General features: G+C 37.9%; 1 protein-coding gene across 11 annotated transcripts; it reads right to left on the bottom strand.

Annotated features, from left to right (window-relative positions):
* Nucleotides 1-1,403: 1,403 nt before the first annotated feature.
* On the bottom strand, nucleotides 1,404-21,890 carry tpd52l2b (tpd52 like 2b). 11 transcript variants are annotated; one of them, XM_048177472.1, is made up of 10 exons: nucleotides 21,481-21,890; nucleotides 20,208-20,359; nucleotides 19,920-20,068; nucleotides 17,718-17,777; nucleotides 9,544-9,591; nucleotides 8,976-9,077; nucleotides 6,937-6,963; nucleotides 6,590-6,634; nucleotides 6,253-6,301; nucleotides 1,404-3,081 (listed from the first exon to the last, which is right to left on the bottom strand). In XM_048177472.1, exons 1-10 carry the CDS (start codon nucleotides 21,497-21,499, stop codon nucleotides 2,995-2,997), a joined length of 738 nt encoding a protein of 245 aa, XP_048033429.1. In that variant the 5' UTR covers nucleotides 21,500-21,890; the 3' UTR covers nucleotides 1,404-2,994. The 11 variants fall into 11 exon arrangements, with proteins under 11 accessions (XP_048033429.1, XP_048033430.1, XP_048033431.1 ...); XM_048177473.1 differs by having other exon boundaries at nucleotides 6,590-6,631; XM_048177474.1 differs by lacking the exon at nucleotides 6,937-6,963 and having other exon boundaries at nucleotides 6,590-6,631; nucleotides 21,481-21,889.
* Nucleotides 21,891-23,861: the final 1,971 nt, after the last annotated feature.

Raw genomic sequence — 23,861 nt, 5'->3', positions numbered from 1 at the left:
CGCTATGCATTCTGAGCCGGAAAGAGAATTGATTAGTTCTTTTTATGAGTCTTTCGGGTTTTTGAGTCGTTCCTTAATCACGTGACAGACCCATACACTAAGCCAATGCATTCTGAGCCGGAAAGAGAATTGATTAGTTCTTTTTATGAGTCTTTCGGGTTTTTGAGTCGTTCCTTAATCACGTGACATACCCATACACTATGCTGTTTGACCCAAGCACATTATATTTATTAGTAAATAACGTTAACTCTCCAGTTTTGTTTGAGTTTGTGTTACAACTGTTAAAGCTGGTTATCATAACCTTGATGTTTTAAACTAACAATAATTCAAATTCAAAATGTTATTTGCTTTTAATTTATGTCATTATGTCCTTTTTGAGCAATCTTATATTAGACCAATATGTCAAGTCTGCCTAGGAAAAGCAATTATTATAACAACTCAAAATTGGAGTAAAAATGAACAAACTAGGCTATAAATACTTTGTATTGTAGGCTTGGATTATTATATTATTATATAGCCTAGTGTTTATTTACAGATAGACAGTCAAAAAGATAAATTAATCAATATTTTATTTATAACAGGGCTTTATTTATTTATAATAACACACCACAGATCCTCAAGAAACAGTAACAAAAACAGTGACAGAAATGTCAGAAATAGCGTATGGGTATGTCACGTGATTAAGGAACGACTCAAAACCCGAAAGACTCATGAAGAGAACTAATCAATTCTCTTTCCGGCTCAGAATGCATTGGCTTAGTGTATGGGTCTGTCACGTGTTTAAGGAACGACTCAAAAACCCGAAAGACTCATGAAGAGAACTAATCAATTCTCTTTCCGGCTCAGAATGCATTGGCGTAGTGTATGGGTCTGTCACGTGTTTAAGGAACGACTCAAAAACCCGAAAGACTCATGAAATGAACTAATCAGTTCCCTTTCCGGCTCAGACTGCATTGGTTTAGCATGGGACTGCCTGTCACGTCATTAAGGAATGACTTAAACCCGAAGACTTGTCAGACAAGAGGTGAGGTGAGCTTAATCAGCTTGTCATAAACTGAAGACCCAGGTAATGAATTAATCATTTCTGAATCTTATAGCATTGTAGTTTTGTATTGTTTGTAGTGGGATCAACGTTTGCATAAGTAGTAGATGTGTTGGGGAAGTAACACGTAACATTTTAATTACATTTTGCTAAAATGCACTAAATGAACTAAATGACTCGAAAAAAGATTCGTTAATTTTGTTGAACGAGACTCAAAAGTCCGAGTCAGTAAAATGATCCGAACTTCCCATCACTACTCTCCAAAATCCCGTGCTGTAATGTACATGTACTGCCACCTAGTGGCAGATTTACGTCAGTAAGATTATGAAAGGAAGTGGGTAAAATAAAACAACAAACAAAAACCATTTGAACGAATGCTTTATTGATATACAAACAATCGACAAATTAAATGTATTACACCACTGTTGTTTTAAAAGAAAATGACCAGAGCCTGAACAGCTAGGCTGAGATCCCTAATTTAAAGCTATATGGTGCCTGTTCCCTAAACCACCTCCCCAAATGACTTGTGCATATACTACTCAAAATAATAATAAGTCCTTTCCCTCTGAATGTTCACTATCTTTTCTCATCTTTCCAACGTTTGCACTATGAGGAACTACAATATTCTAATTCTATGGCATAACACATGGATTCCAGTAGAAAGTCATGTGATATTGGCATCTTTCTCATCAGCATCAGTCAGTCAAATGCATGTAATCCCATGCATCTCATCCATTGAAGCATGTAATCATCATTGTGTAATATACTGAAACAAGGCCACCCACTGACACCCATACAAGTGACTGAAATATCAGGAAAAAACGGATTTGAAAAAAAAAAAAAAAAAAAAAGACTACACTTGCTAATAGTGAAATATATTCCAATATCTTTCAGGAAAAAAAGTGACTGTGCTACCATACAGACTACACTAGTGTTTACGTCTGTCTGGAAAAAATCAACAAATGCCACGAACAAAAGGAATTCATCTGACTTAGCAGGACTTGCTCGCCATTTGATATTTTGGGTTAGTGCACACGAGAGCGTTTGCATTTTTATTTCTTACAATTGAACAAAGTGATCTTTGTGATGTGATAATTTGGTGATAGTTTGAAACATTCTGACAGTAAAAGGTCTATGGCATCTACTAACTGGCACTCACAGCATGGCACAAAGCAAAGGCAAGTGATTTCCGACGTAAACACGGCATAAATAAAACATTACCATCAATAAAAAAAAAGGAACAAGAGCAAGAAAGAGCAAAAGAGGATATAAAGCAAAAACAAAAACATCTTCATGTAACATTTTTATCAGCAAAAGTCCAATAAAGCAATACAGAATGAGAGTGTAAGGCCGACTCAGAAGGTCAGACATTCACCAGGTGTACAGCAAAGCATCGCTTCACATTGTACTGAGAGTAAAAAAGAACTCAACTGAACGCTCAGCAGCATAGAAACCTGCAGCAAGTTTCTGTTCTTTTCTTTATTGGCCTAAAATCCTCCCCCCTTCAGATTTAAATATTTCCTCTTTGTGTGTTTTGTACCCCTCTGCCGTCTGATGAACGCTGCCTGGCAGTACTGTTTAAATATAGTTATTTGTCTTCCTTTATAGTCATATATAGATAAAAGTTATGTAAAAACATTATGCAAAGCAGTGTAAAATAGTTTCTAATACAAAATGATTCAACATTTTTCTTCTTTTGTACAACCTGTGATGATTTCATGTCACAGAACCTGTACTATGTGTGTTTTTTTAGTGAGATGAGCAAGCACATGCTAGCAGTAGGTGGAGAGGAGTATCAAAGGAGACAGAGGAAGGAGGGATGAAAGAATTCAGAGAGAACGGGAGAGAGAGAGAGAGAGAGAGAGAAAGGGAGGATTGGGAGAACTGAAGTGTGGGTGTTGTCAGGATTCACAAAGAAATGAGATGAGTGTTTAAATCAGGAGTGTGGGCTCTCAGAATGGAGCGTTGTCCTGCACAGGGTTTGACTCGTTCGGAGAGTGAGCACTTTCACCATTGGCCTTCCCTCCAACCACCTTATACTGAGACACACAAACAGAAAAAGATCCCAAATAGTCAGGTCAATGAGTGTCCAAGTTTAAAATGCATCCGTCAAGTTTTTAGACATGTAGTCTTCGTATTCATGTGGCTTCATATGGCTAGCAAAAATGTATATTTCATCATCTGTAACTGTAATCATCAAGTAAACAATAATAGCTTATTTTCCTTACATCTTAATTACAATTTTTAAAAAGGTTTTTTTGGGGGGGTTGTAACTAGAGCTGGACGATTCTGGGTAAAATGAGAATCATGATTTTTTGGTTTCAACTGGAGATCACGATTCTGAATATACTACTAAACAAAAGAACATGTAATTTACTAGAGGTTCTGACATAATGTTAATTGCTGGAAAAAATGTTCATTTAATTATTTAAAAAAAAATGGTTTTGAATGAATTCAATGACTCATTAACCCTCTGGTGTCTGAGGCTGATTTGGGGCCTGGAGAAGTTTTGACATGCCCTGACATTTGTGCTTTTTTCATTTGTTCACAAACTAGGCTACCATAATATGTGAGGAACATGTATGTACATGTTTGTGTTTTTGAAGGAATAATGTTTATGCGTGGTTATTGAAAAAACAAAAAACTTAAGTCACTGAAATGAGGCCAAAAAAAAGTATATTAAATCTGTGTTCACAAGACTTCTGGGTATTGGAGGTTGTAGACTAGAGTTTTTGCTTCAGAATTATGTAAAAATTATGCTGCCTACTCCTTCATATAAAACAATATATTGATTTAGTTTCTGTAAGACACTTTTTGTCAAGAAACACAGTATGCGTGGAGGCGTGAATCATCATGAATAATGGGTCATTTACACATGAGAAGACAAAAGAATCGCATAATAATGACCTGAAATGACTTGCATATTAATGAGGCCTTTCAGTCAGGTAGGCTGTGAAAAAACCCTCTGTAATCATGTCTCAGCTCAATTTAAAATAATGGTATTCTATTATATTCTTTAAAATATAATGTATTTCTGTGATGCAAAGTGTCTAAACAATTATGTTACCTCTATGGCATTTCATATAGGCTTTTAGGTTAAAAGCATGCACATTTGGAGAAATATTGATGGATTCTTATATGTTTATGTCAATTTTCTATACAGAGGAGTAATATTTATTCAATATTTATTCTATATATCATCACTATGAGTGCTGGATACTGTGTTTTCAATTCATACTTGCAGCCGGAGGGCGCTCTGTGCACCTTTAGGCCACAAATCCATATAAAGAAGAAGAAGAACCAGGAACTAACTGCATGTCTTCTAGAGCTCGCTAACCATGGCTTTAACATCCAGATAAACACTTTTCAAGATAATAAATACGCGATTGAGACGATGAATGCATGTGTTGCCTCTGAATTTGCGTCTGAATAGCGCTGGCTCCGTGGGCGTGGCCGCATTAGCGGATAATGAGCTGAATCATGGACTTCTGACATGGCTCTGTTTTCATACAGATTACATAAACACCGAATGTTTGTTTTCGATTTGACTTACACGATTTAAACACTGACATTTCAACGTTTATTTAGACATAAGTGTAATTTTTTTGTGATTAGTATTCACTAAGTTACAGTTCATTTTCTGAGAACTATCAGATTGGACTTTGTTCAGAGGGAGACGAGAGATCACGCATCATGTTAGTTTTCTTTATTTTACAAAAAGCACAACATTTTGTTTTTACTCTGAGTGTACACAAATGAAAGAAGATATTCAACAGATTAAAATGGTGTATAACTCTTAATTGTATGTGCAACATTGATGGAGTATTTTGAGTCTCTTTCACACTGGTAAGAAAAAAAACGCGGTCGTATCGCCGGCGATACCTCAGACCTGAGAGTGTTAATAAATGCTTGTTTCATTACTGGATGAATCAGTGTTTTTGAACAAATCTTTTGAATGAATGATTCAATGACAAATACATTTTTTAACAGTCACTTGTTGCCACCTAGTGGCGTAAGATGTAATTGATACAACTGTTATTTGAAGGGCCATGTTAGTTTCAAAATCAGTGATTTGGAGTGCCAAAGTCACGTGATTTCAGGAGTTTGGCATTTTGACACACAAGCCGAATCACTGATTCAAAACAAAAGATTCAAAGTAGTGTTTTGAAAACGGCCATCACTAGATATCGTTGAAAAGTCATTATTTTGTTTTTTTGGCACACAAAAAGTTTTGTTGCTTTATAATATTAAGATTGAACCACTGTAGTGTACTCACATGAACTGTTTTAGATATGTTTTGAGAACCTTTCTGGATCTTGAGAAGTTCAATGACATTGCTGTCTATAGAAGCCTCACTGAGCCATCGGATTTCATCAAAAATATCTTAATTTGTGTTCCAAAGACGAACGAAGGTCTTACTGGTGTAAAACGACATGAGGGTGAGTAATTAATGACAGAATTTTCATTTTTGGGTGAAATAAGCCTTTAATAAAACAAGGTGTTTAAATCGAGATCGCAATCTTTTTACGATTAATTATGCAGCTCTAGTTGTAACCACAAGAAAAACTGGCCCTGAGGGATATCAAGGGTCACTATAGTTCAAAATCTTGGGGTCAGTAAGATTTTTTATTTTATTTTTTAAAGAAATTAATACTTTTATTCAGCAAGGACACATTAAATCGATCAAAAGTGACAGTAAAGACATTTAAAATTTTATAAAGGATTTCATTAAAAATAAAAATGCTATTTTTTTTAAAACTTTCTATTCATCAAAGTATCCTGAAATTTTGTTTATCATGGTTTCCACAAAAATATTAAGCAGCACAACTGTTTTTAACAGTGATAATAATTAGAAATGTTTTTTGAGGACCAAATCAGCATATTAGAATAATTTCTGAAGGATCACGTGACACTGAAGACTGGAGCAAAGGCGGCTGATGCAGATTTTAAAATGATAAAATAGAAAACATTTAATTTATTTTATTCTAAATCATCATAATATTTCACAATTTTGAACCTAAACATTTCAATGGTAATTAATATGATATCATTTATTTGTTTGTTTTTTGCATGTTGGATGTACTACATGACTTTGATTCGATGGATGAACTTTTTTTTCTTTTTTTGTCAATTGTATTTTTTAATAAATTAACAGATCTGCCAAAAATGAGCATTATGTCAATGACTCAGTTTCAAAAGTGAAGCCTTACCTTGATGTTTCCGACTTTGTCCTCAAACGATTTGAAGGTTGGAGAGTTCCTGTTTAACAAACACACAATTAATCCCAGAGTTCATAGTGGAAGAAGCATAACAATTAATTATACACAAGCAAGTGTGCTCAGAAAACTAACTAGCAGATAAAAGGTTAAAAACCATAAGCATGCAAAAATGACAATATTCAGTCTAGCAGTTTACACATTTTAGTATTTTTTGCTTTAAATAAAACATATGTAGTCATTTGTGTGAACAATATATCTAATATTTTAATGTCCAATGAATCAGAAACAGTTTTGAGTTGAGGGCCAGTGTTTTACCCTAGTACTTTACCTCATAGTTGGCATACTTATTGAATGGCGAATGGAGTAGTTGCTACTTCGAAAGCATTAAAGGAAGAAAAAGTTGTGTGTGTTAGCAAGCAAGCAAGAAAGCATGTGAGGCAGAGAGATCAACTGGGTTACACAGTCTCAGACATGTCTGCGACATTAGCAGCTCAAAGTTTTGATCACATTTCATTTCATTCATGCATAAAGCAGGGTTTTGGAGCTAAAATAACATTAAAATCATATTAATTTTAAATGATAATAAAAGCATTTTGTCTGTATTAAATGGGCTTGGTATTAAAAACAGAGTTCTATGATATGCATTAATTATTTCATGACATTAATCAGTCTTACCTAAAGGAGTTAGAGAAAGGAAGAGCTCTGTAGACCAAGCAAAGGCAGCGTTTAAAAAGAAAGGGGAATACAAACCAATCAGTTTGGGAGTTAAGCATGACCAGAGCAAGCAGGAAGAACAAATTATGAGAATTATTGTTTGTACTGATATAAAGGACTACAGGGTGGTTAAAGTCAAGGGAATCAACTGATTTATGATCAGTTTATGGGGATGAACATGAATAGATGTTAATTACACATTGACTAAAAGTGGCAAATAAATTTGAGTGATGTAATTATTTGTCTGATGAATGAAGGATGAGGTTCAGAGGGACAGAGCAGCGCTGCTTTCATTGAGGAAACATGGCAGAAGCTTTTGATCTGTTGAATGAAGCTAATCGTCTGATGATTTTTGATTCTCAGGCCCTCTGCATGTCAGAAAACTGAGGACTTACTAAAAACAGGACGTTTTAATATACAGGCCTTCATAAAGCTCTTCTGCATTCTGTTTGTGTTAGGGGTGGTGAAGGAAGTTCAATAAATGTGTGCAAATAATGAACTGAAACAATGTAGTAAAGTGAATCAGGAGCCAGGAGAACAGGTTAGGGAGAGCTTCTGTTTAAAGTAAAACAGCTGAATGCAGTCGCAGTGGCTCTTCTGACGGTGGCTACACTGCATTAACACTCACTATGGATAATCATGGATTTATAGCGATGGTGAATGACAGCAGGATATGACACAAATGCAAAAGAGAGAATCAATAACCAAAGAAAGCTGGGACAGAGGGAACACAGACATGAACGCTTTGTTCACACTGTATACAAATCCAGTTCAGTTTTCAATACAGACTTTGGGAATGACTGTTCACACTCTCATTTAATCAGGTTTCAAAGCAAAAATGTTTTTTTTTTTTTCGGCTTGGATTTTCCCCCCCATTCAAAATCAATTAATCTGAGATGGATTTGTACTGCCGGTCTAAACAAACCAGAATAAAATAAGAGGAATGTGATGGAGATCCAATATAAGTACATGAAATGCCAAACATGCAAATGCAGTTTAAGATAAATCATGTGCAATGTTGACAACAAAAAATGAATTGCAGAGTTAGACAAAATAATTAACAAGGACATTAACAGGGAACTATGGGTTAATCTTATATTATTATTATTATCTTATATTTCATAAAAAAGTAAAAGTCAAGTTAAAAGCACAATATGTAATTTTAGCCGCCAGAGGTCGCTTATTCAAAACAAAGGCGTAGCTTGATGACGCCGTGAATGAGCGTGGATTCATGGGAGTTGTTATCTTTACCTCCACTGCTGATGAAAAGGAATCTAATGGACTTGGGCATGAATCATGTTCATGGATGAGCTAATGTATTAAAGTTTTATTTATTAACGTTACTGTGGTATGAAGCAGGGTGGGCCAAGAGCCGTGGGAGCGGAACGAGGTCGCTGATGAGAGATGCCTGCGCGACACACCGGTCTCGAGTTCAGCGGAGCTTATGCTTATGCTGCAGTCGGCTGCTTCCATTTTTTTGTTGCATATGTTGGGTTTTACATGGTTAAAACAATCATACTAAATACATCTGAGTGTGTTGCAAGTTGTTATAATGTTACTCTGCTTGTTGCACTTTGCAGTGATTGATATTAGGATATCATATTAATAAAAGTTGGATGACATTTTAATAAAAGCAGCACGGCTCTCTCTGATTATGCAATGTTAGCCACTTGACAAAATAGTGTTGTCTCTGAGGCAGGGTAAAAACATGGTACTCGTGGTAAATCAAGAAAACAAGCGATTCAAACAACCATGTTGAGCTAATAACAATGATTAGTTTTCTGTTGATAAATGTGTTTTTTTTTTGGTGATTCCATGGTTTCTACTAAAGTAAAACTGGAAATCGAGGGTAACGCGGATATGATGTCACTGACAGGCGACAGAATTACACAGAAAGATTGTTCTAGTAGTTTTTTAGATTTTTTAAATCTAAAAATCTTACATATTGTGCCTTTAAAAGAAAGGAAGAATATGGGTGGACATTTTGACTTGTGCATTACCTCATGTCACCCAGTTTCCTACTGATGGCCGTGCCAACGGTGGAGAGGGCGGCTGAGGTCTTCTGTCCAGCCTGAGACAGCGTTTCCTGAGTCTTTTTATACCTGTAAGAGGAAGAACGCAGAAAGAAATGGACGTGGGAAGAGAGAGAAATAAAAAAAGCATTTGAAACTCGTTAATGTCCATGAACTTTTCCACTTGTGAGTTAGTCAACACAACCACAGTCTCCAGGTGACAAAATCAAGTCAGAGACCCTTAAATTCATTATATACATTAAAAAAAACTGTTAGTTGTCTCACTGATAGATTTCTATTTCAAACAAATGCTGTTCTTTCTATTCATCAAAGAATCCTGAAAAAGAGAGTATCACCACAAAACATCTACAAATTAAGCACATTTGCAATTGCAATTCCCACTACTAAAAAAGCAATATAAGACTGTAATATCTTATAATAACCCATCAGCAAAATATCCACAAAGCATAGCAAGCCACCCTCGATCAATCCATAATAAAACCAGAAAACAACCTTTAAAACACACAAAATGAACGTAAAGAATGAAGTAACTCACACTTCAGAGCTGGCAATGTCATCCAGAGTGGCAGAAGCTGAAACATATCTACAAACGAACAGGGTAATACATTCAAATCTAAACTCTCACAACCACAACATGCTATAAAACACACACGCATACAACATTTTCATTTTTAAATTACGATTATATGGTTATGCTGCCTCACAAGCAGAATGCAAGCGCTGCTAAACTGCACAGTCGGCAAAGCAATACCAGTTAAATTCACATCATTCTTAGTCTCACAAACTCCAGGCATTTAACTTAAACTCGTGATCAAGTAAGATGTGTGAGTACTCAGCTTTCCAAGCACAAAAAGTCAAATCTTGAAATACAAAGTTACATTATAAACAACCTTAGTTATTGGGAAACAAGAAGCATTTTAGCATGCAGGATATTGCAAAGTAGATCTTGATGTAATATTCATGACTACAGCAAGTATGGTTTCAGGAAGCATCAATTGGTGCTGCAGACGTGGCATTCGTTCATCTAAACATGACAAGACTTTCCTTACACAAACATATGCTCAGACGTCTCAGTCTGGATGTGTGATTCAAACTGTGTAAAGAGAGAAGTGGGAGATCTCTCACACACTCGTGATAACGTAGACTGTCTGACACGTTCAGCTATGAACCTGCAACTACATCAGGACTGCTGCTATGATTCATGGGACCCAGGGAAAAACATAGAGGCCCTTAGTGACCTTAGGCTCATCACAAGGCCTGATTTAACATAATCAACTGATGACAGCCCTGTTTATGTAGTTAAACCTGTTAGTATTACTGTAATTACAACTTGTTAAAACCATTGTAAAAACTCTGTGCTCCGTTGCAAAAAGCACCTTAAAGGATTAGTTCACTTCTGAATGAAAATCTCCTGATAATTTACTCACCCCCAAGTCATCCAAGATGTTCATGTCTTTCTTTCTTCAGCTGAAAAGAAATTAATGTTTTTGAGGAAAACATTCCAGGATTATTCTCCATATAGTGGACGTCACTTTGGTTCGGGTTGAAGATCCAAATTGCAGTTGCAATGCAGCTTCAAAGCGCTTTTGTATATACTTTTTAACCATAAATTTTATCTTGCACTGCTCTGCAATTCCATAATCACATTGGAAAGGTCACGCATGGGAAAAAAAAATAAATAAATAAAAAAAAAAGGTAAAAACGACTTAAGAAAAAAATACATGAACATCTTGGATTACAAGGGGGTGAGTAAATTATCAGGAAATCTTAATTCTGAAGTGAACTAATCCCTTAAGTGTAATTTTCCTTTAAAGGGTTAGTTCACCCAAAAATGAAAATTCTGTCATTTATTACTCACGCTCATGTCTTCTACACCCATAATACCTTTGTTCATCTTCGACACATAAATTAAGATATTTTTGATGAAATCCGATGGCTCAGTGAGGCCTCCATTGACAGCAAGATCATTAAAGGTGGCGAAGAACATGTTTTCAAAAGATGTAATATAAGTCTTAAGTGTCCCCTGAATGTGTCTGTGAAGTTTCAGCTCAAAATACCCCATAGTTTTTTTTTTTATTAATTTTTTAAACTGCCTATCATTATAAATGTGCCGATTCAGGGTACGTGGCCCCTTTAAATCTCGTGCTCCATGCCCCAAGAGCTCGCACTTGCCTTAAACACCATAAACAAAGTTCACACAGCTAATATAACCCTCAAAATGGATCTTTACAAAGTGTTCGTCATGCAGCATGTCTAATCGCATAAGTATAGTATTTATTTGGATGTTTACATTTGATTCTGAATGAGTTTGATGGTGCTTCGTGGCTAAAGCTAACATTACACACTTTTGGCGCCGCGCATGGCAGCCACAGTGCTTAGCTCTTCAGTGTTTGTTCTGTTTTTGTTAGTTTTTCCTGTTTTCTGTTTTTCAAACACCATCAGTTTTACCAGGGATGAACTGCTGAACATTCGGCAGTTCACACCACAAAATCTTTTACCGGATTTCGATTATTCAGACGTTTTGTTGAATGTTGTAGTCGGCGGAGCGGCAGCGCTGTTTAGACGTTTCAGGACGCGCAGACGGGGAAAGCGCGCCGGCGCCCTCGTGAAGCTCAGACAGCGCGGATTAAGAACGCCGCTGCCTAGCATCCATCTGGCGAATCTCCGCTCTCTGCCCAACAAAACGGACGAACTCCTTCTGCTCTCCCGGACAAATAAGGATTTCTCGAACTCGGCTGCTCTGTGCTTCACGGAAACCTGGCTGAACGACGCCATTCCGGACAGCGTGTTATGTCTGCCGGGCTTTCAGCTGTTTAGATCAGATCGCGACGCTGAATCAACGGGGAAATCGCGCGGCGGCGGGACGTGCTTTTACATCAACGAAAGGTGGTGTTCAGATGTAACGGTGTTAAAGAAGATGTGCTGTCCAGATCTTGAAACACTCTTCATTAACTGCAAACCGTTCTATTCGCCGCGGGAGTTTTGCTCGTTCATTCTGGTGAGCGTCTACATTCCTCCGCAAGCGCACGTGAGCTCGGCTTTACAGTTACTCGCTGATATGATCACAGAGAGCGAGCAACAACACCCGGACTCTGTTCTTATCATTCTCGGGGACTTTAATAAAGCGATTCTCTCACGTGAACTGCCCAAATACAGACAGCATGTTACTTGTCCCACCAGAGACAGTAATATACTCGACCATTGTTACACAGCAATAAAGGATGCATATCACTCTGTCCCACGGGCAGCTTTGGGGCTCTCTGATCACTGTTTAGTTCATCTCATACCGACCTACAGGCAGAAACTGAAATCAGCTAAACCTGTAGCAAAGACTGTAAAGAGATGGACCACCGAAACAGAGCGGGCTTTACAAGCCTGTTTCGAATGGACTGATTGGAGTGTTTTTGAAGTTGCTGCCACCGATCTGGACGAGCTCACAGAGACTGTTACATCATATATCAGTTTCTGTGAGGATCTGTGCATTCCTACAAAGACTCATTTATCTTACAACAATGACAAACCCTGGTTCACTGCAAAACTCAGCCAGCTCCGTCAGGCCAAAGAAGATGCTCGCAGAAAAGGGGACAGAGTCTTGTACAAACAGGCCAAATACACACTGGAAAAGGAGATCAGAGTGGCAAAGAGGAATTATTCTGATAAACTTCGGAATCAGTTCTCTTCTAATGACACAGCTTCAGTGTGGAAAGGTCTGAAAGACATTACCAACTACAAGACACCATCCCCCAGCTCTGTGGAGAATCAACGACTGGCAGACGATCTGAATGGGTTTTATTGCAGGTTTGAAAAATCACCATTCACACCTCCATCAACCCCACTCTCCCCCACACCTGCAATTCAGTTCAGTGAAGATGACGTGCGCCAGGTCTTCAGAAAGAACAAGAGAAGAAAGGCACCAGGCCCAGACAGCGTTTCACCAGCCTGTCTGAAAACCTGCGCTGACCAGCTGGCCCCCATCTTCACACAGATCTTCAACAGATCACTGGAGCTGTGCGAAGTCCCCTCATGCTTCAAACGCTCCACCATCATCCCTGTCCCAAAGAAACCCAAAATTACTGGACTAAATGACTACAGACCTGTGGCTCTAACGTCTGTGGCCATGAAGTCATTTGAAAGACTGGTTCTGGCTTTTCTGAAGGACATCACTGGACCCTTACTGGACCCCCTGCAGTTTGCTTACCGAGCAAACAGGTCTGTGGATGATGCAGTCAATATGGGACTGCATTATGTTCTCCAGCATCTGGACAGACCAGGGTCTTATGTGAGGATCCTGTTTGTGGACTTCAGCTCTGCTTTTAACACCATTGTCCCATCACTCCTCCAGCCTAAACTAACTCAGCTCTCCGTGCCCACCTCTGTCTGTCAGTGGATCACCAGCTTCCTGACAGACAGGCAGCAGCTAGTGAGGCTGGGGAAATTCTCATCCAGCACCCTCACCATCAGCACCGGCGCCCCTCAGGGCTGTGTGCTCTCCCCACTGCTCTTCTCCCTCTACACCAACGACTGCACCTCTAAAGACCCCTCTGTCAAGCTCCTGAAGTTTGCGGATGACACCACACTGATCGGCCTCATCCAGGACGGTGACGAGTCTGCTTACAGACTGGAGGTTGAACAGCTGGCTGTCTGGTGCAGTCTTAACAACCTGGAGCTCAACACGCTCAAGACAGTGGAGATGATCGTGGACTTCAGGAAAAACCCACCTGCTCTCCCCCCACTCACCATCATGAACAGCACTGTGACTGCAGTGGAGTCATTCAGGTTCCTGGGCACCACCATCTCCCAGGACCTGAAGTGGGACAACCACATCGAGTCCATTGTGAAAAAGGCCCAGCAGAGGTTGTACTTCCTTCGCCAGCTGAGGAAGTTCAACCTACCACAGGAGCTGCTGAAACAGTTCTACTCTGCCATCATTGAATCCATCCTCTGCACTTCAATTACCGTCTGGTTCAGCTCAGCTACCAAATCTGACCTCAGAAGACTACAGAGGGTAGTCCGGTCTGCTGAGCGAATCATTGGCACAACCCTCCCCACTCTCCAAGAACTGTACTTATCCAGAGTGAGAAAAAGGGCAAAGAAGATCACTCTGGACCCCTCACATCCAGCACACTCCCTCTTTGAACTGTTGCCATCCGGTCGACGCTACAGAGCCCTGAGCACCAGAACGACCAGACACAGGAACAGTTTCTTCCCTCAAGCAATCCATCTCATGAACACTTGACAAACACGGAACACACAACACTATTACATATTATTTACTTAAAACACTTATTTATATCTCAATTTGCACACATAATTGTACATACAATTGTCTATAATATATATTGTCTTTTGCTTTTTTTGCACTTTGTCTATCTTGTAAATTTGTATATTATTATTTTATTCTTTTTATTATGTGTCTTGTCTTGTCGCTGTTACTCTGTTGCACTGTGGAGCTTCTGTCACTAAAACAAATTCCTAGTATGTGTAAACAACATACCTGGCAATAAAGCTCTTTCTGATTCTGATTCTGATTCTGATTCTTTTGGAGAGATTTATAAAGAATGAAGTTGTGTTTATGCATTATACAGACTGCAAGTGTTTAAAAAAATGAAAATAATGACAGTCTTGTCTCCGTGAATACAGTAATAAACGATGGTAACTTTAACCACATTTAACAGTACATTAGCAAGCATGCTAACGAAACATTTAGAAAGACAATTTACAAATATCACTAAAAATATCATGATATCAATGATCATGTCAGTTATTATTGCTCCATCTGCCATTTTTCACTGTTGTCCTTGCTTGCTTACCTAGTCTGATGATTCAGCTGTGCACATCCAGACGTTAATACTGGCTGCCCTTGTCTAATGCCTTGAACATGAGCTGGCATATGCAAATATTGGGGGCGTACACCCCGACTGTTAAGTAACAGTCGGTGTTATGTTGAGATTCGCCTGTTCCTCGGAGGTCTTTTAAACAAATGAGATTTATATAAGAAGGAGGAAACAATGGTGTTTGAGACTCACTGTATGTCATTTCCATGTACTGAACTCTTGTTATTCAACTATGCCAAGGTAAATTAAATTTTTGAATCTAGGGCACCTTTAACACTTTCAAATGCCCAAGAAGCTACTAAAAACATATAAAACAGTTCATGTGACTACAGTGGTTCAACCTTAAATGTTATGAAGTAACGAGAATACTTTTTGTGCGGCAAAAAAACTAAATTACGACTTTTCAACAATACGTGACTTTGGCAGTTTGATACACCATCCGAACCAATGATTCAAAACAAAATATTCATAAAGCTTCGAAGCAGTGTTTTGAAATCACCCATCACTAGATATTGTTGAAAAGTCATTATATTGTTTTTTTGGCGCACAAAAAGGTTTCTCGTCACTTTATAATATTAAGGTTGAACCACTATAGTCACATGAACGGTTTTAAATATGTTTAAATATGCTGCACATTGGTGGTGGTTGAAGAGATTCCCCCTTCCATATGTAAAGCGCTTTTTGGAGTACCCAGAAAAGCAATATATACACATGTAAAGAATTATTATTATCTGAAAGCGTTAATTATCTTGCTGTCAATGGAGGCCTCACTGAGCCATTGGATTTTATCAAAAATATCTTAATTTGTGTTCCAAAGATGAACGCAGGTCTTACAGGTGTGGAACGACATGAGCGTGAGTAATAAATTACAGAATTTACATTTTTGGGTGAACTAACCCTTTAAGATAAACCAAAGGTTTGCCTTTAAACTTAAAGGTGTTGTCACATAAAATAACCTATTAAGTGTTACTTAAGACATTCTTTAGGTGAAATGTCATAAACTCTTAGGTCTATTTTTCACTTAAGTAATCCTTTAAAAAAAAAAAAGTGTTGCATAAAGCCCCCTCACTGTCATTTACGCAAGTATAACAAGGTTTAGAAAACTTCACCCAATATACTCCAAGTGAAATAAAATAACAAACTGGTGTTACTTAATTTCGAACAAAATCAGGCCAAAACAAATCTTGTTTGGTGTTTGTTTCAGGAGTTTGAAACAGCTTGAAAAAGCTAACTTTCTGGAAAAGTTCACTCTGGCTGGGAAATATCTTCCAAACTACCATTGGTCTGTGGCGATTACATACTAGGTAGGTGTGGCTCTGAGGCTGCGCCTTCTTTGACGTGGAAAATCTTCTGGTTTATTTCTTTTGCTCAGTCTGTCGAGGTCAGAAGTCAGCGAGTAAAAACATGAATACACTGGAGAGCTGTTTTATAGTAGAAATTGAAGTTGTAATTCTTCATAGAATTTTGTTACAGCAAATCCTGGGTGTCCATTGTAAATCACAATGGATCTAAGAAAAGTGTTTAAGGGATTATATGTAACAGCCTCAAATTATTCTCTTAGGCAAGGGTAAATCACCATTCAAGTGTCACACTTAAGAGAAAAACTTAAGGTAATCTATGCAACCGGGCACTGAATTTTGGTAAATCAAGCAAAATGGCAGCGGCTTCAACAGTTAGTAGCAGCTAAAAATCTGTTTGTTGTGCCACTTTATTATTGGCAGTGTAGGCTGGTAGACCATTCAAAGGTGTGGGGTAAGTAAGATTTTATTCTTTTTTGAAGAAATGAATACTTTTATTTATCAAAGACACATTAAATTGATTTTAAAAAATGGCATTTAAGACATTTATAATGTTACAAAAGCTTTGTTTCAAATAAATTCTGCTCTATTGAACTAAAACTATATTAAATTGTAATAATATTTCACAATATTGCTGCTTTTACTGTATTTTTAATCAAATAAATGCAGCCTTGGTGACCATAAGAGACTTCTTTTAAAGACATTTAAAAAAATCTTATTAACCCCAAACATCTGAACAGTATTGTGTAAAGAGGTGAAATAATGAAGCAATTAAGTATTTGCACAGACACACACACAAAAAAAGTTGATATAGAAAGTAATTTCAAAACGCGAGAAGGTGAACAGCTGATTCAAATTTCAGTGGCTGATAATTCAGGGTACATGAAAGCAGCATAACATTTAAAGAAGGAAACAGCTGTATGATCCAGATAGTTTCAGAGATGGAGTACTATTTGCATGGGTGGACAAAATGACTGACTATCTGACTGTGAAGGGGATAAAAACAGCATGATTCAGTGTTTCAGACACCCACTTAAACTAAACAGAGAAAAAAAAACTCTGGCTCTCGCCGTGTGTCAATTAAGTTGCTATTTTCTTTTATGAACAGCCTTTTTCTTTCAATACTGTGAAAGGATTCAGTTAGTCTCTGAATGGAGAATTAACAGAGCTGAAAAAATATTGTAGAGCAGGTTAGAGTCGATGCTACAGAAAACCAGATCATAGCATTTTAAAAACCATCCATCTCACTTTAAGAGACAGGTTTTAGTTATTTGTGTCAGACTGTATCCGTTATGAAAGGTTCATTTATCACATAAAGGGGCAGAGCATTTGAACACCTGAATCTATATTTTGATGGCCTGCATCCACTGATTTGTGATCAGCAGGGCAGAAAAAACCCAAGGCATCATTTATGTTTCCTCCTGAAACACGTTTTTGATGGTGAGATGTCAAGGGTTGAGCTGGATTCAGGTGTTCAAATGCTTCACCCCTATTGACGTGTAGAGAGTAGGTGAGAGAAATTCATGCTTTCACTGCAAATACACTCTGGATACGTGCCGATGTGGTCAAACACTCACACATCACAACCTGTAACCTTCTCATTCCACTGGCCCAGTTTCTCTGATATCTTCACATAGCTAAAAGACACAGACATGGTTATGTGCTGCCTGGAGCAGATCACATAGTGAACATCACTAAAGCAAAGGTGTTACTGAGAATCCGAAAAATTACTGTGACATTCTCTGACTGACTACAGACCAATAACTTCACAGTGCTGACAGACTGATTTACTGGCCAGGCAAATTATTTTGCTGATATTTAGCCATTTGGAGTTGCCCAATTAAGTGCCCAATTAAATTTCGCATACATCTTACTTTCTGTACGGATCCTTTTCACAGACTGTGTTGATGTATTTCTATAGCTATCAACATTGTAAATCTAACAAAGTGTGTTATATTGTAATTTTTTTTTTAAATGTAATGTACATTTGTAACATTATACTTTGCTTTATATTACCTTATATTACCTCAGCATAAGTAGTGATGGTAAATTTCACATCCTGCTCTCTTCTGATTGCCATAATCAGTCACTCTATATTTATTCCTCTTTTGGAAAGTCATGAAAAGGATATCTTGGATTTTTAATTTACTGTATTTGCTGTAGACTCCCATTCACCTCAAGCTTGCAGGCAGATTTTATCTTTGATTTGGGCAAACAATTTTTATTTACATTTCTTTTATAAGACGTAATATAAGTCTCTGGTGTCCCCAGAATGTGTCTGTGAAGATTCAGCTCAAAATACCCCATCATTTATTATAGCTTGTGAAATTTGCCACCATCTGGGTTTGAGCAAAAACACGCCATTTTTGTGTGTGTCCCTTTAAATGCAAATGAGCTGCTGCTCCCGGCCCCCTTTCCAGAAGAGGGCGGAGCTTTAACAGCTTGCGCTTCAGTTGCTCAACAACAACAAAGCTGGAGAATCTCACACAGCCAAAACGACGATTGTCAGTAACGGTGTTCAGCCTTACATTGTTCAAAATGGAGTCGGACACTGATGGAGAGACTCAGGAAGAAGTTACAACTTTTAGGATGAAACTGGACGTTTCTGAACAGTTAGTGCATAAATTTAGGTAGTTGCTGTGATTCAACTCATCGACTAGCATGTGCCATCATGGTAATCTTTTGTGCAAATCCAGCACTGAATTGACCCTCGTTTGTGAAGCAATCCGGCGTAAAATGACGGCATGGTAACAACACTCTACTACAACAACTCTTCCTCTTCTCTTAAGCAGCCCAACACAGCCTCGCCCCCATGTTCCCAGCGGCAGAGTTTATGTCAATTTTGGGGTTTGTGATGTCACCAATCCAGAAAGAAGAAAATATCTTCCTTTTGCATTGAACTTTGAGCATCGTAACTTTGCAGACGTTGTTTATGCTCAACATTACATACTAACTAAAGTTAAAAAAGTGAAATCATAATCAAGGACCCCTTTAAAATGCATGATGCTATCGCATTAAATGTGAAAACCATGGCTGGATCCTGTGATTATCATTCTAAACTACACATGAGTAACATCCTAAACTTTTGATCCACCTACAGGATCAAAAACAGCAAACATCAAGCATCTGTTGTTTCTGTCTAAAACCTCGAGAGTCACACTCAAACCAATGGCCATGAGCCCCAGCTTGGAACACAATAAATGACGGTGATTCATGTCTGAGTCGACTACAATCCTCCCACAGAGCCTTTTGAAACTGAACTGCCATTTTTCAACTGATAAAACAATTACACTGAAGGACTTCCAGCTGATGGCATAGATGCCCGCCCATAAAATACACAGAAAACAACAGTCATCCCTGCTGCCTGAACAGGCACTCAAGAGCTTTATCTAATGCTTCCATGTGGTAATGTACAATCCTGCAGAAAACGCAACTAGACTCTTTACTTTTAGGCTGATTTCCAGCAGCATAAAGCGAGATGAATGTGTGTGAGCTGGAGGAGAGCGAATTGAGGGTGGATTAGTTCGAAAAGGTTCAGTTCTGCCATAAATTCCTCCGCTGGACAGGACCTGCCATCATACAGAGTCGTTACCCAATTGCCACTTCAACAAACCTTTTTTGTTCTAAATTTTGTCCAAAATTATGTCAAATCACTGTCAATCCTTCAGGGTCTGTGAAGGGGGTTTAGGGTTCGACTTTGCATATGACATCCCAGAGAGCTGTATCCATCACCTCCTGAGTTTAATTAAGCGGGACACGTAGAAAGAAGGCATCCTTACGCGTTTGAGGTCTGGACGTCCTGCCAGCTTTTAGTGATGTTCTGTTTGAACTCGGTCAGAGGGCTGAGTCCCAGTTTACGCTTCAGCTCCGCCGCGTGGCGCTCTTTAGCCGACAGCACCTGCCGCAAGGTGTGGATCTCCTCCTCAACCTGATATGAGGATGTCACAGATTATTAGAGGTAAATAACTCGACAACAGGGATATATTTTTTCAACTTATAATTAAACACTCTTAACATTAAATCAACAGACCTATAGAAGAAGATAAGCACATCTCATGGGGGTTTACCTTGGTGAGCTCCAGTCTCAGTTCCTCTGCCTCCTCCTCTGTCAGACCTGGGGGGAGAGTCTCTGGACTCACAGCTGCTGCCCCCCTCTCTTCAGGAGCATCTGAGAGAGTGTCAGAGCCCAGGCCTTTATGTGGAGAGTTCAGATTGATGTCTGAAAGCAAGAGAGAGCAGGTGTGTTGAGTGACATAAGTTAAAGGTGAAGAGCATATTTTCTGTGACACTATACAGAAATGTAAAAATTAAATGAATAATAATAATAATAAATAAATAAGCAAATATATATATATATATATATATATATATATATATATATATATATATATATATATATATATATATATAAAATTTTAAAGTCTTTCATTTCTGAGAAAATGAACCCAAAATATTGAAATATTGATCTGCACTGCACAGATTTTTGACCAAAATGAGAACATCCCTAATAATATCTGCAACAGACTAGCAAGATGTGACATAACTAAAGTCTATTGGCTATTTTTAAAGGCATGACTCCTTCAATTTGTTCCACCCAAACTTCCTTTTTCAATAGTAAATATGTCACCACAGAAAGAAAAACCCTTCATTTTATTATGTTACTTTATTTATGCGAATAATCACTCTTCACGTGACAGTTTTATCTAAATCACATTCGGAGGTAAAAGCATAAACAGCAGAAAGGGTACTTGTTATGGATTCTTAAAAAAAAAACTATACAGTATGTTGTTTATATATTTTCAGCCATTTGATACATACACGTGTACATAGTTCAAAGGTTTCATCAAACCGTGCCCAATTTAGGTCAGGCTGTGACAAGTCACGTGGGGAGTAAGTTATATTAATGAGACGTGTCGTCAGCCCCTCACTGACCCTAAACTGCCCATTTAAATAGCATCACATAATGTGACACAACAGACAAAGGACCGGTCCTGTATTAACTGATGGGTTAATGTTAAAATCCCAAATCTAAGTAGAAAACCATCACGCTATAAAAAGCAAAAGCCAAACGCCGAGCAAAAGGCACCATAACTTGCCTACATCATCTCTTTGGTTTTAATGTAAACCGAATTACTGTAACACAAACACCTCCACTCAGCCTCGACGTGTTTTTGTCGTGCATTAGTAACCTGATCGCCTGCCCTGCCCTGATCTCCCCTTCACCTCCACACATTCACAACGCTGGCATCCAGAGATAAGGCTAAATTACGCTATATTACGCGATAAACGTACATTCTACCAATCCAACGTATCTTGTTCGACTGCTTTGTTTTTGTTTACCTTGATTAGCGGAATCCATGTCGTCAGTTCGGATCTTCAAAATGTTGCTTTGACAGTTACGTAATTCAGGAGACTGTGCAAAACACTACGTGTCTTCCCTCTTCTATCAAAACATCCAAAAGCGCTTGACAAGCCAACACAAGATCCCGAGCGATCAGCCAGCTCAGCTTGAAGAGCTGCCCAAGTGCCTTTCTTTCCGGCGCCCTGAGATGACGTTTACTAGCGTCTTTTTCCCTGCGATCAACAAAATAGCTGAGAAAAGCACTATTGGCCCACACCCATTACTTCAGAGAAGCGTGCCATTTCTAACGAACAAACAGAATACCAGAAACTGCACGTCTTTGATTTTTTCATCAAATCCTACGTCTAGTACAGAACATGAAAGTGAACACAAGTTTCTTTTGGATCGAGTCTTTTCATTGAATCAATCTATCCTGTTTACAAAACCGTTCTGAATGATTCGTGAACGAATCGAACTGATTCGGTTAAAGCGAGTTTCGAATCAACTGCTCATCGACTTTAAAGTCACCATGAAATCAACTTATTTTTATGGAATATTGCAGTGTTTATTATAAATGATTCATCCTCTGTTTTTTTTTTTTTTTTTTTTAAATGCCCTTAATTATAATCTTTAAACAAAACTTTAATAAAACTTTCCCTCTCTCTTGCAGCGACATCTATTCTCTGATGACGTGTCTACTGGTGCGAGGGCGGGACAACCTGTCACTCACATGAGATCACAGCAATAGCAAACCACAACATCCAATCAATTTCCCATGGACAAAATCAAGTCCTGTCCTAAGTTTTTTTCTTGTTTGAGAAGCAGTTCACTCAGATATCACAATAAGGAAAATTATAAAACGGTTAGTTCCTGTCCTTCATTCTGATTGGTCAATAACTGTGTTTTATTCATGATAAAACACGACTATGACCACTTCACCCAACGGTTCTGTGTATCACTACACAACACCCTTAGCCACCACTCTTATCAATGTAAACTGTTTGTTCTCAGTTGATATTGTTCATTGAAGCTTGCTGCATTATGTTTGCAGCTGATTTAGCATTTTCCTTCAGGTCAGTCCTATGTTTGTAATAAAAAAATCTGTTTAAATGTCTGATGTATTATCTTGTCCTTTTAACAGTTAAGGGGTTTTCCCGTGACTGACAGCGCTAGTCAAAGCATTTGTCAGTTGCGTCTTGTTCCGTGTTCACAACAATTCAGTCTTTTCAATGTAAAATAGGTACGGGTGTATCGATATGAAGTATCAATATATCGATACTGACGTTGAGTATCGAAAGTATCGATACTCAAATAAAAATATCGATACTAAGGTTTTTTGTTTTGGTTTTTTTTACCAGTGATTTTGTTTATTTAGCAATACATTTAATGCATACAATATATAATTATTGTGGAGTAGAAGTATTTTCCTGCTCATCTGAACACACTCAAATGTTGCAAGTCAGAACCAATCAATCACAGAGAGCGTTCACTCATTGCCGACACTACATTTAAACAGGGCTGCGTTTAGTATCGTAAGAAACCATTGATGCTTTTGGCCTAGCCTAGAACAATGCTTAACAGAAGACAGAAAAAACATAATATGTTTGAGTTATTTCACAATAAACAAAATGAAATAGTAGCATACATAGTTAGTGCAATTACATTCATTTAAATTGAACGTTAAAAGTTCATATTGATGTTCTATCAAAGACTAGGCTATAGAATAACACTTAAAGGCATTTTGGTTCTATTCTGTAACTAATGTTGATACACTGTCAGAATACAAAAATTGTATTTTATGGGTGCAACCGCCTGTCACTGGCAGTGCCTTATCAAAATGAACCATTACTACAGTGACCATAGTTCAGCTAGGCCTATAGTATTTGTACATTTCCATGGTTACCACTACAAGTAAACATTTTAACCATGTGTAAACAAAACTAAAATCAAATAAGTTGCAATTAAGGCATATTGAATGTTAAAATAACTTTCAAATATAATGTTGAGTGGATATCAATACCCATTTTATTCTTAGTAATTCAAAAATGTAAGAAATTTTAAAATCTATAAATTCAGGTGAGAGGTATCGTATTGGTATCGATATCGGCGATATAGTTTCGGCATCGTATCGAAAAGAAAAAGTGTTATCGCCCATCCCTAATCTAAAAGTCTTCGCTACTGACTGACACACTCATAAAGACAGTCTTTGCCGCCATCTAATGGTGTAATAATGTAACTTCTGTTGCTGTTCAGGGACTATTTTTTCCGACGGATGGAAGGCTTTTAGTGAAAGTTCACTTCATGAAAGTTGCATTGATGCATATTTTTGGCTTTAATATTTGTATTGTGTGGTAACCATTTTATTAAAAGCCATAAGGTA

The sequence above is a fragment of the Megalobrama amblycephala genome, linkage group LG24 (genome assembly GCF_018812025.1).
Source record: "Megalobrama amblycephala isolate DHTTF-2021 linkage group LG24, ASM1881202v1, whole genome shotgun sequence".
Classification (NCBI taxonomy): Eukaryota; Metazoa; Chordata; class Actinopteri; order Cypriniformes; family Xenocyprididae; genus Megalobrama; species Megalobrama amblycephala.
This window is presented reverse-complemented; position numbering and strand designations above follow the sequence as displayed.

Coding starts and splice junctions, on each gene's coding strand:
- tpd52l2b (XM_048177472.1), bottom strand. Junction 6,302..6,589: donor ATAAGTATGCCAACTATGAG/GTAAAGTACTAG, acceptor TTTGTTAAACAG/GAACTCTCCAACCTTCAAAT. Junction 3,082..6,252: donor ACAAAGTCGGAAACATCAAG/GTAAGGCTTCAC, acceptor TGTGTGTCTCAG/TATAAGGTGGTTGGAGGGAA.